Raw genomic sequence first — 16668 nt, 5'->3', positions numbered from 1 at the left:
TTAAATTAATAACAATTAACATGATAATAACAATATTATGACAGGACATTATTCACATGAAATAAAATACAGACAAATACACAAGGCCATAGGCATTCCATTCACACTCGACATGAAACCACATTCTTTTTCTCACATGGAATATTTTACATCTTGGTACACTTCTTAAGTTACTAACTAGTACAGAGTTCTTTTCTTTTTTTTAGTGTCAGTCTGTGTGTCTCCAGTCTGTGTGTCTGTGCTGAGTGCTAGTCAGGGGCGCTCGGCTCCTGACTATCTCTTGGAGGTCTTGGCCAGTCTGCTCTGGGTGGGCGTGGACCTCCGTTGGGGCGTGGGGATTTTGGAGGCCTTGCCCCCGTGCACTCGTGGGGCTGACCGAGGCGTGGCCTGCCGGCTGGAGTCGGGTGCAGACTCTGACGCGTCGGAGCACACCGACTGGATGTCGGAGATGTCGAAGTCAGACGCGTCGCTTCCTCGTCGGCTGCTCCCGCGGCTGCCCGCTTTACTTCCGGGTCGGCTGAAACCCTTTTTGGAATCTGAGGAGAGAAGACACAAGAGAAAAAGCAAAAAACATACTGTGAACAAAGTTATACAGCAGGCAAAGTTATACAGCAATATAAAAACATAAGAAACACATTACAGTATACCAAAGTGTTTCACTGGACAAAGCACAAAAGTGTTTACAACTAGTAAAACACACAAAGTATGTGTCGTCCAGGAGAGTTAATCCTAATATGACACAAGGTGAAATAACTTACTGCAAAGAAGTAAAAGACAAAGATAAAAAGCACTCCAAAACATCAGAAATACTTTACATTACACATTACATATTGCCTAGTTGAACATGTAGTACATGTGTTGTTCTGTCATTACTTAATCTGGTTTTACATGAGCAACAGAGTAATACTGTTTTACAAATGTCAGTAAAAAGTGAAATGTGTGATTCTGTTATTTATTTTCCATGTTTTAAGGGTCACCAGCTACACTCACCGACTGCCTGACCCCTTGCTTTAAGTACTGCAGCAGATATCAGGGTGCCTTCCTCTCCAGACTGGAACCCCTTTCCTGACAGATACCCTGGGAGTCGGAGTTTGCTGCCCTGGATTGGAGTACCCTGCGAATGTGATAAGTACACGTTTGAAAAGAGCACTTCTGAAAGCACACACAAGCTCGTTAGATACGAGTGAGTCCAGGCTCAACAATGACATCCTTCATGGCTGTTCCATTACGAAGATTTCTCGTTCCACCGGGAACAAACACTTCAGGATCAAGGCCAAGATGACCTGATATTATGTACATTATAGCTTAATGCTTATTACAGTATGTTAATCGTAATTAATTATTTTTCTTTTTTGCATGCAACCATTGCTGTAAGAATCATTTTCTCAAAGTCGAGATGTGATTGAACAAGATAAAATATTTGTTAGTAAAAGAACACATTAGCAAAGAAAGGTGCGCTAGGTGCTAGTTGTTTAAAAGCAGATTGAAACACTGAAAGAGAACAGCAGCGTTGTTAGGGATGTTAGTTTTCCATCGAGATTTTATCATACACACACACACACACACACACACACACACACACACACACACACGCACACGCACACGCACACGCACACGCACACACCCACCACAAGTTAGTGCATGGTATTCTGAAGCTCAATACCCAACTGAAATCAGAGAAAACAGTCTAGGACTGCATGGTTTAAAGGGTAGTAAAAAAGGCGTAACAGTTTGATGCGCGATATTAGCTGATAAACAATGAAGTATTATGCAGTGAGGGATCTGTATTGATTTCAGTTGGAGAGCAATCGGTGGTTAGTTTGGCGCCGTTAGATCAGGATTTTTCCACGCTTGCTTATGCACTATACCTCTGAGGACGACCCCTGGCTTTCAAAGGAGTCGGATGATTTAAGAGGGGTGGAGGGTTTGCTGTTTGTCAGCCAAGGTTTATCATAATTGCGGGTTATGTGTTGGGTCTGTGAGGAACAATGGCAAATCATGACACAAAGGGATGGAGAGATCAAAGACAACTTTGGGGGGGGGGGGACAAAGGAACACAAAAAAAGGGGCCAAAACATAAACTGATGAAAAGGCATGAAGAAAAAACAACAACAACCAACAACTACAGCAATGGCACAAATAACAAACAAAAACGCTTTCCTGTGATGATGTACTTGGAGGTGATGGGCAGAGGAGACAGATGCTAACAGACATTGGCCCGCGTAACAGACAGGCCACGCTCACTCACCTTAGGGGTACTGGTCTGTGGTGGGTTGGTAGGGTGTGCAGCACAGCTGTGGCTGGAGTTGGACCGGTTTGGGGACGCAGCCCTCGATGACGGACGGGACCTACGACCCCTGTAGCGGAAGCTCGCCATCACCTGATGGGTGCCTTCTGGGAGAATGAACTTCTCTCGAAGCTCCACATTCGTCCTGCCTTTTGCTATGGGGGGGGGGGGGGGGGGGAGATGCAGAACAATGAGCACCAGAGCAGGAGGAGCGCAGAAAGAAATATAACTAAATGTTCCAGGAAAATATAAGGAATTAATTTTCAGTGATGGAGAAAAAATGAATTCATTTCAGGCAAATGAAACCGATGAGCTTTTCAAAGAAAAGTACTTGAAATGAAACCATCAAACCAGACACAGTGATGGGTGTTGTTGTGATGATTGGTGCACAGGAATGACATGCAGATGTTTCACATCACCGTGGTGCACAGCTGGTTTAAAAACGCACACACAAACTATCTACAAACCTACGATTCTTTCACACAGCGTAAACTAAGATCCGCTACAGTTGCCTTTAATCTTTCATGATGGCAAACAGAAATTACGAACACTGGTTCAAAGGTTCCTAATAAATAATACGACTGATTCAAAACATTTATCTTGACAGAAGTGTCACACTGTGATGCAATAGGGAAAAACAAGACGATTGGTATTTTAGGAGAAAGGGTTGTAAAATCCTGCACCTACCCACCCACGCTACACTACAAGTGCCCCATCTGTCCCTGATCTGAAAGCACCTGATTAAAGCCTGTGTTACGGTGAAGGTCTTGATTCAATACGTTCAGTTCAGCTAAAGGGGTGCAGATAAGGTGAGTAAGGTAGGCTGAGTAGGTACTGAGAGTATCCCTTGACTCTAGTTCACTTTCTAGTCAAACTATAACTAATGATATCTGGAATGATTGTCAAGCAGCACTTCACTTCACTTCACTGCACTGTAAGAGAGACGCAGGGGCGCTCTAGCTCCAGGGATCAAGAGAGCCAGAGAGAACGACCCACAGCTCATCTCACAGCACATGGGAAGAGAAGCTGAAGACGTGATGCCAACAGAAAAGCTGCATGCCAACAAAAGAAGAAGACCAGACACTAAAAGTGAGAATGCCAAAATGACAGGAGGGGGTGACAGGTCTGGTAAGGAGGGTACCGATCAGGATGGACACTCCGATGAGGACTCACACACGCACACACACACCCACAGGCACAGGCACAGGCACACAAGGATGCAGCTGCACACATACCAGGGGGATTGACCAAGGAGAGAAATTGTGAGAGGTGCCAACCTATAGGAGACTGAGTAATTGACGAGTTTGATTCCGAGCGCAACATTTTGCTCCCGTGGTGATGAACTAGAAGAAATGACAGAGGGTTCAGGTCACAGAGGAGGCAGTAGGAAATGTTAAGCAGGAGACAGCGGCAAAAAACAAGAGAGAGAAAGAGAGAAAGAGAGAGAGAGAGAGACACACACACACACAGCCATCCAGGGTCGTACAAGAATACAAGCACTCAGAAACAGCCTGTTGGACGCACTGAGAAGGACATCTAGGCACACTTTATGACAGCAGAATCAGAGAATCAGACACTCCACTAATGGAGCTTTTAGCTCTAATCGAGATGTATTGTAGGACTGAGCACAAGCTTGCAGCTCTTATACATCTAACAAGAGAAGAAGTTAAGGGAAGGAAAACTCATATTTACAATACGAAACACTGAAACACTTCAGAGAAGACAAAAACCTGAAAGGGGAAAAGACACATTTGTTGACAGGGTTCGTACCTCGACAGGGGTCATTCTTGACCAGAAACTCGTCCAGCGCCATCCAGCCGCCTCCCACGCGGACCATGACAGTGCTGCGGAGGATGCGGACCAGCCGGAGCTGCTGGGAGTCCCCAAACTGGGTGCAAGGAACGGAGACGAGGTGAGGTGAGGGGGGGAGAGAGAGAGAGAGAGACGGTGAGGATTCGAGGGGATAAGAGGACATCAGATTCACAGCACACAGCCCAAGGCCATAACTGAGCAACCAGAGAAACCACAACCAGAAATTGAATGGCCAATTCTTAGAACTGGAGGTGTTGCTGGGAGTCCAGAGGTATGTTTCTTTTTTTTGGTTATGTGTTTTGTCTCTTTAAATCAGCTTCAGTGAGCAACTGTCACTTTTGACTTGAATGAAATAGATTTTGAGTGTTTTAAATGTTCTGGTTTGCTCCTCCTGATGCTCAGCTAAGACCATTGACTAAGGCAGAGCAACTGCATTCAGCGAATGTCTCATTCCCATGAACACAAGCAAAGTGAATGGTCAATCCAACTGGTTGAAGCATGTGACGTGAGCAAGTGTTTTTTTTCTTCATTTTTGTTAGGTGCACAGTAAAAGTGACTTCAATGAACTGCACAGATTAAGTTTGTGATTAATCAGTTGTGAGTGCTGATCAAATAAAAGCACAGGTTTCATGTCTACAAGTGATTCTGTTTCTTTAGAGTACTTCTAATTAGCCTGTGTGAGGCCACTAGAGTGTGCTGCAACATAGCTTAGCCCAACACAAGAGAAACAGAGGCTGTATGCAGTGGTGTAGTTCAGGATATATGCAGGTATACGGAGTATACCCACTTATTTTTCAGTCAGCATTGAGTATACCCAATTCTCAAAAACAGGCCGTTTATCCTGTGCTGTATGGGCTGCTTAAAAAGATTAAGAGTATACCCACTTCTCCAGGGACCACTACACCACTGGTTGAATGCTATCTCTACGAGGAATGTCAACAGTCACGCTTGCGTCCAATAATTGTGTGAGCCTGTATGGCTTTCCAGTTGGATATGGCCATGTGGTACTAAGTTCACAAAACAACACTTAAGGCCTCATGCTCACTGTAATAAAACAAATAAAGGGTTGATAAAAACAGAAAGAAAAGCAGACAAGACGTTGAAATGCCGCAAACCAACAACAATACGGAAACAAAAACAGTTGCACTCCTCTAGATCTACGGTCAATTGCACGCCACCATATTTACGAAAGGATGTGTGGACACTGATGCAAGCCAATGCAGCTACACCCCATTTGCACACACTAAGGGTGAGGGAGAGGAAGGGGGGGGGGGGGGGGGGCATGTGAGGAGGGGGGATGATTGGTATCCACTCTCGAGCCAACCACACCGTAACACTCAGAAGATGACCAGAGAACTGAAAGCTCTCTGAATTGGCATTTAGCTCTTTTTTTTTTTAAGTTTAGTTCATCCATTCAAACATAGCTCTGAATGATATCCCATCTAATGATTCGATGCCACTGGTGATTTTGGTGATCAGGTACAGTAAAAAAAAAAACAGACATGATTTTTGAAGAATGATCAGGATAAAAAAATGTCACAACAAATGGCTTAAGAATGACCATTTACCAGGATACAGCTTTCCAACACCGCAACGTTCAGTTGGGAGTTTAGATTTTGATAGTCCCTGTTTGTTAATGTCTCATCGGCGGTATAGGTGTCATGTAAGCATTGAACCAGACCAAACTGTTAAAAGAAGTGTATCAGTTGATGTGTAATAGCAAGCTGAACACAGACTGACGCACATGACAAAAAGAAGCTTGATTTAAAAACAAAAAAGGAAAAACAGAACAAAAAACATGGATTTCCTTACAAACTCAAACAGGCATGAGCAAATTGTACATTTTTTTATATCGACAAAAAAAAATGAACATCCCACAGCCCATGAAGTCATGTGACTAATGACACCTTCAGAGTGTGACTCATATGTTTAAATTACAGCCAGACACAAAAAAAAAGCCCCTCCCACTGCCACAGCCAAAAATGAACTGAAGGAGGAAGATAAACACATTCAACAGAAACCTTTGGCCGGGTTTAAGCGGGGGGTAACTGAGAAATGCGATGGGTTGAGGGGTGCACAAGCCTTAGTTCAATCATTCCCTGAAGAGTTAGGTTAGAAGTTAAAGGGTTAGCATATAAATCAGAGCAATGTGCCCAGAAGCTGAGCCCGTACCCCTATATATGGTTCTGCTATAATAAGGGAGGGGGGACGTTAAGGATTTTGTGCAACTCACAGAGCAGATATGCCATTTCTGTACTAAAGGCATGTACTGTATGCTTTCTCGTGATCAATTCGCTTGGACCACTGCATTTGACAAAGCTTTTCAGGGAAGAGTTACCTAACTACATTCCCAAGAATTGAATACACTATCTCCTTTCTGTCCTTATAATGTTGTATGCTGCAGCTACATAGGGCCTCCATTAGCCTACAGTAGATTCAGTAATACTTTAATACTGAGGGGGATGTCAGCATAGTGACTAATGTGGTTGCTTTGTGAAGACTTTCTTTACGACATGAAAAGAAAGGACTGTAACCCGGAGGGGGGTAAGACAGTCATCCATTACACATTACCCCATCTGTGGTCTCACAACCTGCCCACGGCGCTTTCTCACAGTATTCACAACGACCCTGGTCTTACAGGAAGGGTCTACAGGGAGCTGAATGATCCTGTCCTGGTATTACTGGAGACATTTTCTCTTGCCTATCAGCTTCTGAGCTCAAGATCAGGGTTAACTACTACAAGGTCTGAAAAAGGGATTAAGTTGAAACAAACAAACAAAAGGACACACAGAGGAGCATCACACAATAGAGAGCGTGTATGTACCTGATTTCCAAGGTAGAACTGATGAGAAAGGGAACAATAAAAAAAAAGATAAAAATAAGTCATCTGGTATGTTACAGTTTTAAAACTTGACATTTTAAAATGATGAACAATAGGCTGGGAAAAACAACATACATGGTAACCGGTTTTAAACAATTAGATGATTCGACAATTAGACGTTGTATTCAGTAAACCCATTTATCATGACTGCTAAATCCAATTGTATGTATGGCAACAGCATTAAGGGGCTCAATGTGTTTGTTTTTGTGTCTTTCTTTGGAGTTCACCAAATGTTAGGTATTGTTTCTGTTCTATCTGAAGCAACAAATGTGCCTGATGGATAGAGGATGAACCCAAACTAGCTTACTAGTCACTTTTCTATAATTCTCTGAGATAAAATGTACAGTGCCAGCAACATTTTGAGATAACTAGGTTAAAGGTGACGGATTTCATAATTAAATAGCTTTACAAGGTCCTCTACTTCTTCTTCTTCTTCTGACAACCCAACCCCTATCCCATTTCTGAAAGTGTAAAACAAAAAAACAAAAAAAATCAAAGCCTACATTCAGTTGTGCTGAAGTCATTCTTTCTGGCAGGGTTTACGTGTGGGGGGCATACAGGTCCCGTTCGTGAGATGGTTAACAGGGGTCAGTGGAAAACTGCCAATTTTCCGCACTTAGGATTAGCCTTCCCGCTTTTGCTTAAAAAAACCCTCTTTTCATCACTGTAACGAGTCGGTGTGAGACACTGCTTAGTGTATTTGTGCTGGCTGGCCCCTGACACGGTGAATGAGGCAAGCACCGCGTCCGCCCCCTCATGGCTATGGCACTTCTCTTTCGAAAGAAGTGAGCTGCGAGATCTCATGTTGGCTGCGCTGCTTGGCAAAGACTTGTGTCTATTCTGGTGAACTCGGGTTGCCGAGGTTGAAAGCATTGTTGCTACGAGATCTAAACAGAGTTGCTACGCCAACCGTGAGGTCATGACAGGTGTTTAGCGAGACACACGTACCCGGTACTTGTTGGCGCCGATCTGCTCCACTTGGAATCGTTTAGGGCATTTGCATTTTGCCACTTGACGAGTCACCTGCACAAGTCAAATGGAAGACATCAAAGTGGATAAGAAAGGCACTTGAAACATGTAATGATGAGTCATTCTGTTTTGCCACATGGCTGTGAAAGAAAATCTGAGCGTACTTCGTCTTCTATTTTGTCCGCATCTGTGAGGGGTTTGTAGGCCTCCTTGTTTGGATGAAGGGCAGCCACAAACTCGTAGTAGTCGATATAGCCGTCTCCGTCCCGGTCAAAGATGTCGGCGACTGCACTCATCTCTAGGCGACTGGTTGGGAATTCTAAAAGATCAGAGAGCAGTTTTAGTCATTCAGTGGCTTTAGAAAGATCCACTCGTTTGATTAACATCTCCTGGCAACACCTCTAGCAAGGGGTTTTTCACTGAAAGCTGCTTTGCTGTAAGCATTTTTACAAAAAACTTTCAGTTCATCTTCAATTGAGTGCAGTAAGGGTTTCGACATCACAAACTTACTGGAGGAGAGGATGCCCTCGATGAACTCCTGGCGGGTGACTTTGCCGTCCTGGTCTTTGTCGATGCGGCGGAAGAAATCCATCACGCGCGACTTCTTGTGGTTCATCCACCTCATGTAGCGTTTCCGCCACACATCAAAGTCAAAGTTGGCAAATTCCTTCAGCTGAATCAAAACCAGGAGAGAAATAGCCAGGTTTATAGTCTGTCCATTACAAAGATCTTACTCATGACTACTCATCCCTTACACACTGCCATAGTCGTTAAGAAGAACATAAAGTGCGTGCAAATATAGAAAATACAGTGTTCTCAAGGGCCAAACAACGCCTAGGTAACACTTAGCCTTAGAGTTAAAACTGGTCTCTGGTCTCTTAGTGTGAACATACTGGTCTCTCAGTGTGAAGATACTGGTCTCTTAGTGTGTAGATACTGGTCTCTGGTCTCTTACAGTTTTAAAACTCAGGGATCACACATCCTTAACAAATGTATACAAACAGTTGTTTTGGATTAAAAGGTCCAGTGAATGAGGGTTACTGACCTCCTCCAGCCTGTCCAGAGCGAGAGAGAGAGAGAGAGAGAGAGAGAGAGAGAGAGAGGGAGAGGGGAGAGAGAGGGAGAGGGAGAGGGGAGAGAGAGAGAGAGAGAGAGAGAGAGAGAGAGGGAGAGGGGAGAGGGGAGAGGGGAGAGGGAGAGGGGAGAGAGAGAGGGGGGGAGAGAGAGAGAGAGAGGGAGAGAGAGGGAGAGAGAGAGAGGGAGAGAGAGAGAGAGAGAGAGGGAGAGGGGAGAGGGGAGAGGGAGAGGGGAGAGAGAGAGAGAGAGAGAGAGAGAGAGAGAGGGAGAGGGGAGAGAGAGGGAGAGGGAGAGGGGAGAGAGAGAGGGGGGGAGAGAGAGAGAGAGAGAGAGGGAGAGAGGGAATGAGGGTAACTGACCTCCTCCAGCCTGTCCAGAGCGAGAGAGAGAGGGAGAGGGGAGAGAGAGAGAGAGAGAGAGAGAGAGAGAGAGAGAGAGAGAGAGAGAGAGAGGGGGAATGAGGGTAACTGACCTCCTCCAGCCTGTCCAGAGCATCGTTGAGTTTCCTCCTCCTGTCCAGAGCCAGGAGCCACACCTGCTGCCACTTGCTGACCAGCAGGTTGACCCGCGGGTTCTTGGTCTCCACCTGGGTCTGGGCTGCCGCAGTGTACATGCTTTGGGTGGGCGAGCGTTTCCCTAGAACAAAAACAACAAACAATAAACATCATATCCCTATCACACACGACTATCAGTGCCAACAGCACCAATGAAACCGCCTGAAGACTTTCTCCCTGAAACATAGTTAATGTGGATAGGTAAAGATATCCCTGATACACGCTGCAGGCATTATGGATGAAATGCAGATGCAGAAGTATCTGGATAGTACGTAGAGTGAAACTTACTTCCTGGAGTGCGCCCTTTCTCCAGGACAGGTATGTGGGACTGTACAGGGGCCTCTGCTGTTGGCTTCCTCTTGTGGGTTTTGGTGACTTTATCCACATCAGGTTGTTTCCTGGTCATTTCCTCCATGAAGGCCTAAACATGAGGCAACACTGGAGTTAAATTCACGGGATCTCATGACTACAACCTTGCATTTTGCGACTGACACGGTCAGATCTCAGATGTGTGCTCATGGATGACCTCAGGGATGATCTCTGATCTATCAGAGTCCCCAGAATTAGCTCCGCTATAAGATGCGTGAAGAACTACACTCTGCATCTATCAGAGTACCCAGAATCAGCTCCACTATAAGATGCGTGAAGAACTACACTCTGCATCTATCAGAGTACCCAGAATCAGCTCCAGTCTAAGATGTTTGAAGCACTACACCCAGCTTCAATTTAGAGTCCTCAGAATCAGCTCCAGTGTAAGATGTGTGAAGAACTACACTACCCAGCATGCTCTGCAGCTTCCACAACACCTGAGCACCAACTGATGTGGTTCTCTCTGTGGCCTCCCCACTGTACCTGGTGTTCGGCGATGAGCCCTTTGACCTCGTCGAGTTCCTGGGGCATGGGTTCCTTGTCCTTGGTGTTGAGCGTGGTCTCTGCCCACTGGAGCCAGCCCAGCAGGTTCTCCACCAGCTCCTGGGTGGTTTGCAGCTCGCTGAGGGCGGCTGCCAGCCTCTGCTGGTGCTGCCGTGCCCAGGCCTGTACCTGGGACACAAGAACGAGAACCAAAACAGGTCAACCCTGACTTTGTATCTCTTACCAAGCCCAGGTCACTGAAAGCAGGCTGAAGGGATGCAATCGCACTGTCAACCATCCAGTCAACCATCACAGAGCGTTTTGCATTCAAAGAATGCTCAGTTGGCTGAATTCAAAATGCTTGAACAGACTTTTTTTTCGCAGGGATCTCATCGTAGTCTACTGTAGGTGATCAGCCAGGTGCATCAGGCTCGACAGATAAACACTTGCACTTTTTTTAAGTCCATGTCTACAGAGTGACACTAATCCGTCTGCTCAGATAATAAAAAAAGGCATTTGTGACAATTCTACATGTGACTAGTAAATAGCTTAAAAGTGGCATCACAAATAAATGATTTTTTTCTTCTCTCACACATGATATTTTTGAACATGACTCAAAAGTGGAGCAGAGTTCCTGTAAGCTATGGCTAAGCGTATTTCCGCGAACTGGTCTGACTGCTACAGGTGTGGCGCACTGGAAACCATATGCCCAGCAGACAGCAGCGTGAGCACGAGCGTGCACTGACCTCTTCGAATCGGGCTTTAATGATGGTGTTCCAGTGTTTGATGGTGGTGATGGAGTCTGGATGGCAGATGGACAAGATGGCCTCCCCCATGCTTGTTGCTTTGTTCAAGGCGACCCGCTTCTCCTCCAGGTTCTTCATGAACTCCTGCAGGAAAAAGGGGGAGAGAATGGTTTCCATTAGTTCTCTGGCAGTATGTGTGGCTGAGAGAAGGAGGGGTGGGGGGGGGGTGGGGGGGGGGGGGGGTCTACACTCATCAGCCAGCGAGCTTTACTTCTGTCCGGGTCAATTACTGACACAGAGAAAAAACATATAGTGTGCAATGACTAGTATGTGGAAAGCCGAGGCCGACTGTTTTAGATTCAAATATGAGCTCGTGCTTTGTGGAATGTAATATCTCTGGGTCCTGTTTTTGGCAGGCAATAGTTAATAAGCCTCGGAGAGCCATGTATGGCATTTCAACTCCACTGGCAGACAGGAGAGAGAGAGAGAGAGAGAATGAGAGAGTGAGCGAGAGAGTGAGGGAGCGAGAGGAGGCTTTCAGAAGGCTGTCAGAATATCCGCAATTCATTCTACATGGATTTAATCTCAAAACAATGAGACCCAGGGGAAACCATACACACATATTCTTATGCTGCTATTTATGTAAAGGAAAAGGATTGCACGATGAGATATTGGACACTGATATACAGTACTAGATAAATTAAACCCGAACATCACTTTAACATCATATGAGTCAACTCCGCCGGCCAACCATAAGGTGAAATGTGCAATCCCGATTGCATGTGACAGACTACATTTTGTAACAGTTGAATCTCCCCACAGGAAGTCTCGGCTAGTTTGATAGAAAGTGCAAGCTGTAGAAGTGAACACCACGTCATCAGTTAGCTGCAGCGCTGACAACCCAGTGTGTGTCATCATGAAGTAAGCCTGTGATCAGCTTGGCTTCACAACCCCTGATGCTGTCCGCTAGGTTCACTGAGGTAACACACTGTTGGCTTCACAACCCCCTGATGCTGTCCGCTAAGTTCACTGAGGTCACACCCTCACACTGTTGGCTTCACAACCCCTGATGCTGACTGCTAAGTTCACTGAGGTCACACCGTCACACTGTTGGCTTCACAACCCCTGATGCTGTCCACGGAGTTCACTGAGGTTACACCTCACACTATTGCCTCCACTCTCTGTGGGCTCCACTTTTCTGGAATCTTCTTCTGGCATTGGCGACTATAGTATTCCCCCCTAAACCCCTCCAGTCTCCAGTCTATTTAGTTTCTAGCCATGGAGTCATGGACGACTGGACTTGCCTTGTGCTGCTCGATGAGAGCCCGCAGAGCCTCCTCGTCGTCAGGCAAGCTGCCATGGAAACGCAGACTCTGCTCGGCTTCGGCCAGCCACTCCAGCAGGATGTGGACGCTGGAATGGAATTCCTCGGCCTGGGGGGAATCACACACACACACACACAGAGGGACAATGATGGAGTCCGCCTGAGGGAACACTGGATGTGTGGAGTGCTAAATCATAGCGCATGAAATATGTTTGAGTTAAATGAGGGTGGACGTCTGCAGAAAAGAGGAATTATCTTGGCACGCTTTTTAGTGTACAAATTAGTGAACAAATCAAAGACAACAATGAATGGGAGGAGTACTACTGTACAACGAGCGAGCACACACACACACACACACACACACACACACACAGAGAGAGACACACATACACACACATACACACACACACAGAGACACACATACACACACACACACACACACAGAGACACACACACACACAGAGACACACACACACAGAGACACACACACACAGAGACACACACACACACACACACACACACACACACACACACACACACACACCAGCTGAAATGCTTATGTGTGTATATAAATTATGATGCTGCACAATACAGTGTTCTGTTGACCCATCTGACTGTAATTGGTTTGGATGTTGAAGGGTAGAGGATGGTCTAACCTGGCACAGAGACTGCTCCAGCCGGGTTTGCTTGGACACGGAGAGGGCACACACGGTCTCCCAGCGTGTGCCCAGATCCTGCATTTGAGCTTTGACCCAGGAAGAGTCTTCGGTGCTGCTCTCCATGAGGTCACGGGCAGAGCGCTTCAGGGCCTGCACACTGCCCGTCCTCTTGCCCAGCTCCTTCTGGAAGACCTGCATCACATGTAGAAACACATGATATCACAAACATTCACACGAGTACTCACGAGTATTCACACTCACATTCCCTCTCTGGCATCCGTGTTATAGCCCTGAACAGTTTTTGACTCAAGCAATATAGCACGAGTGGGAGTGGGGTAGGTAAGGGATAATCCCACGGGTGGTGTTCGGCCATAGCCACCGAGGCTGCAGGCCAGATAATTCTTAGTAAAGAACTGCCGACAATTGATGTCATAACTGAAGTTGTGTAGTTAATCAAATGACAACACGGCAAGAGAGCTCTCCAAGAATCACACGCAGTTAGTTTCAGTACCAAAGAATAAGCTCTGTCCCAGAGTAGAAAAATGGCTTATATCAACACTGATCATAAAGAATTTGCGTTAATAAGCTCAGATGGGCTGGAACGTGCTTCCCCCAACTTGAACCTCCAGCTCAGAGCTCAGAGCCAACCCCCCCCCCCGCCCCCCCTCTAGGAGTTACGATCCCCCATGAAGTCATCCTCACAGCTCAGCGAGGCTCGAGTACAGAGTGACTAAAGTGCGGTCTGGTTTCGGGACGGTGACTAAGACATCCTGCCAGTGCTACAAACACCTCTCCTTTTCCCCTCTAATGGAAACCAGCATGTTTGTCACACTATCCGCTAGCTACCAAACAGCCGGAGGGGAACAAATGACCAATCTGAAAGACCCTTTTAAAAACTCACTATTTTTCTCCTTGGACAAAGGACATGTATGGAAGAACACAATGAAAGTAAATCACTAGGCAAGCCCAATGGGCCTGTTTGACAGAGCTAGTAGGGGGGGTGGGGGGGGGGCTTATTCCCTGAGGGTAGCTGACTGGTGCAGGCCTGAGCCTGATCTGACGGGGCCGGGCCTGAACTGGGCCGGAGGCGGGCCGCAGACAGCTGTTACCTGTCCATCCTGTCTGGCCATCCTATATCCTGTCTGCTTTGTACAGTGGTTATCTGGGACATGCACATGGTGCAGCTTTAAATAGCCAGTATCTGATGATTGTTTGCACAGGAAATCACATCAACATCAACAGCATTCTCAAGGGTGGTGAGCAGCATCAGGACAGTCAGCTGTGGTCTCTGTGTTGTGTCTATCTGGACCACAGAGACCAGAGCTGCCGAGTCAAGCCATCCGTCACTGCAAACAAATGCGATGACAGATGCTGTGTGCCTGGCCCGTGGCCTACTGTACCTTGTGGCTGTCAATGAGGTTCAGGACCAGGTCGATGTCTCCATGCACTGGCTGGTCCTCGGCGAGCAGAGGCTCCACTTTGTAGAGCCAGTCTATCAGAGCCTGCAGGGCATCTTTGAACTGGCCAGAGAACAGCAGCGCCTCTTCCAGCTTGTTTTGTCTACACAAAAAAAGGGAACACACTATTAACCCCACAGGCACCCACAGTAATGACATTTGAGAGGACGTATTCTAGTATTCTATGTTGTTGCGCCATCTTGAATCTTATCTCAAGAGAAAAGACATTCGTATTAGATTTGATAATCTGGGATCAGATTTACCTCACAGCCTGTGGTGAATGAGGTTAGGGGGTGGTAATGAGAGGAGCCTGAAACATGTTGCAGATCAGCTCTCTGACTGTGAGGTCATGTAGCAATGTGGGTCACTCGTATGCTCAATATGGTTTGGTAAACAATGCTAAATCACCAGAGAAAGCTAGAGCACAACTGTGCAATCTGATTTTATTATGGCTGTAAGGACATTTGTGGGGGTTATTTTCTTGGAGGTAAATAATACAAAGTGAGACATTAAAAGAGCTCCATAGGGAACCGATCTGGCCAGGATCAGACGCATGGAAAGTAGTCCAATCCCCCTCCAACATCAGTCACTAATCGGGATTGTTAATATGCACTGGGATATACGTCGGGATATACTGTACATTGGGATAAACATCTCCTCACCTCTCTACGGACTTGCCGCACACGGTGTCCCATTTGTCTCTGAGCTCGCTCAGCATGTCATCGAGCTTTGTGTTGTCGTCCTGAAGGGACGTCTTGTCCTTAAGGGCGCGGCCCGTGCGGACCGTGGTGTCGTACACAGAGTGCTTGCTGCCCACGGCCTTCTGGAACTCCTGCAGGACAGTGTGTAAAGAAACACGATCGTTATTCACGTGGAAACATGGCCGCGGAAAAGACAGTCACTGCAAATTGAAAAAGTCAAAGTTCGTGTCGATTTCCTGCTCCACTTGGATTCATTTCGATGTCTGGAATACCTCTATTCCTTTGTGTGTCGGCGGCGAACATTCCACCGGACAAAAATGGGGGCGAGTTGAAGAGATTTGTCTTATGGGGTCGTAAGTGAAACCGTGGGGGGTATAGCATTTCACCATCATCTCTAATCTGCTTGGATTAGAGCTATCCGAAATCGGAACCATCCATTACTCATTCTATACATGCGGAGGCTTACGACGGGATTAGGGGAAAGCGCCTCGCCAAGTGCTGATACATCATTAGGAAAACCCAGTCACTGTCCCAAAGAGCACTACACTGAACAAAGCACTCAGACCATAGCAGCAGTCCCAGCGGAGGAGGAATAGAACCGGCGGCACCTGCTTTATAAATCAAATGCAGGCGAATAAACCCCAAATGGTATGCTCTCTGACAGCAGCTGTGGTGGTGATTCACGGGTCTGACAAATGATCTCGCCTCTGCAGCTGTCTCTCACGTGGTCACTAAGAGCTGCTGAGTCTTCCGCGTGGGCCAGCTTTCATCAGGACCTCAGGAGTCTGGATTTTATTTATCGCTTTGGTTGGGAATGTTGTGTGTGTGTGTGTGTGTGTGTGTGTGTGTGTGTGTGTGTGTGTGTGTGTGTGTGTGTGTGTGTATGTGTGTATGTGTGTATGTGTGTGTGTGTGTGTGTGTGTGTGTGTGTGGGGGGTGGGGGTTGGGGGGAGAGCGAGGACCCAGATCTAGTTGGGTGGCTTGGGTCACCTTGTGTTGGCTCAACTGTGTCTTGATCTTGTCTGGGTCGTTGGCGATCTCCAGTTCCGAGTCCAGGGCCTTCTCCGACTCATCCAGCCACTCGGTCAGTTTGTTCCAGTTTTCATGGAACTAGAAGGGAAAAAGGAAATGAGACTGTCAGTGTTATTTATTATACTGCTGCGTTACATGGTATTCTGGTCTCTTTATGGCATGTGCTGAACTCTCTGAAAGCTTCTTTTCTTTCCTTAAAAATAAATAAATAAATAACAACCCTCAAAAAACGAACCTCCATGATTTTGATGAAATGCCTTTGGCAAAAACCTTGTCACTCTACTCAACAAATCAGAGCTGAGAAAAAAAGACTTCAG

At 46.4% G+C, this 16668-nt stretch overlaps 1 protein-coding gene across 7 annotated transcripts in view; it reads right to left on the bottom strand.

Annotated features, from left to right (window-relative positions):
- dst (dystonin) overlaps positions 1–16668 on the bottom strand; it is a gene marked incomplete at its 5' end in the record, with an annotated part of 131996 nt that continues 115328 nt past the window's right edge. For all 7 annotated transcript variants that reach the window (XM_080849331.1, XM_080849332.1, XM_080849333.1 and 4 more), the window contains 19 exons: positions 1–536; positions 991–1114; positions 1869–1976; positions 2249–2442; positions 3523–3630; positions 4058–4175; positions 6924–6941; positions 7929–8003; positions 8114–8268; positions 8460–8622; positions 9499–9662; positions 9869–10001; positions 10433–10621; positions 11179–11322; positions 12483–12611; positions 13159–13353; positions 14562–14721; positions 15281–15450; positions 16310–16429. In XM_080849331.1, coding sequence (XP_080705457.1) covers positions 274–536; positions 991–1114; positions 1869–1976; positions 2249–2442; positions 3523–3630; positions 4058–4175; positions 6924–6941; positions 7929–8003; positions 8114–8268; positions 8460–8622; positions 9499–9662; positions 9869–10001; positions 10433–10621; positions 11179–11322; positions 12483–12611; positions 13159–13353; positions 14562–14721; positions 15281–15450; positions 16310–16429 — 2730 coding nt within the window. In that variant the 3' untranslated portion in view covers positions 1–273. The remainder of the gene's footprint in view (positions 537–990; positions 1115–1868; positions 1977–2248; positions 2443–3522; positions 3631–4057; positions 4176–6923; positions 6942–7928; positions 8004–8113; positions 8269–8459; positions 8623–9498; positions 9663–9868; positions 10002–10432; positions 10622–11178; positions 11323–12482; positions 12612–13158; positions 13354–14561; positions 14722–15280; positions 15451–16309; positions 16430–16668) is intronic.

The sequence above is a fragment of the Sprattus sprattus genome (assembly GCF_963457725.1).
Source record: "Sprattus sprattus genome assembly, chromosome: 12".
Classification (NCBI taxonomy): domain Eukaryota; kingdom Metazoa; phylum Chordata; class Actinopteri; order Clupeiformes; family Clupeidae; genus Sprattus; species Sprattus sprattus.
This window is presented reverse-complemented; position numbering and strand designations above follow the sequence as displayed.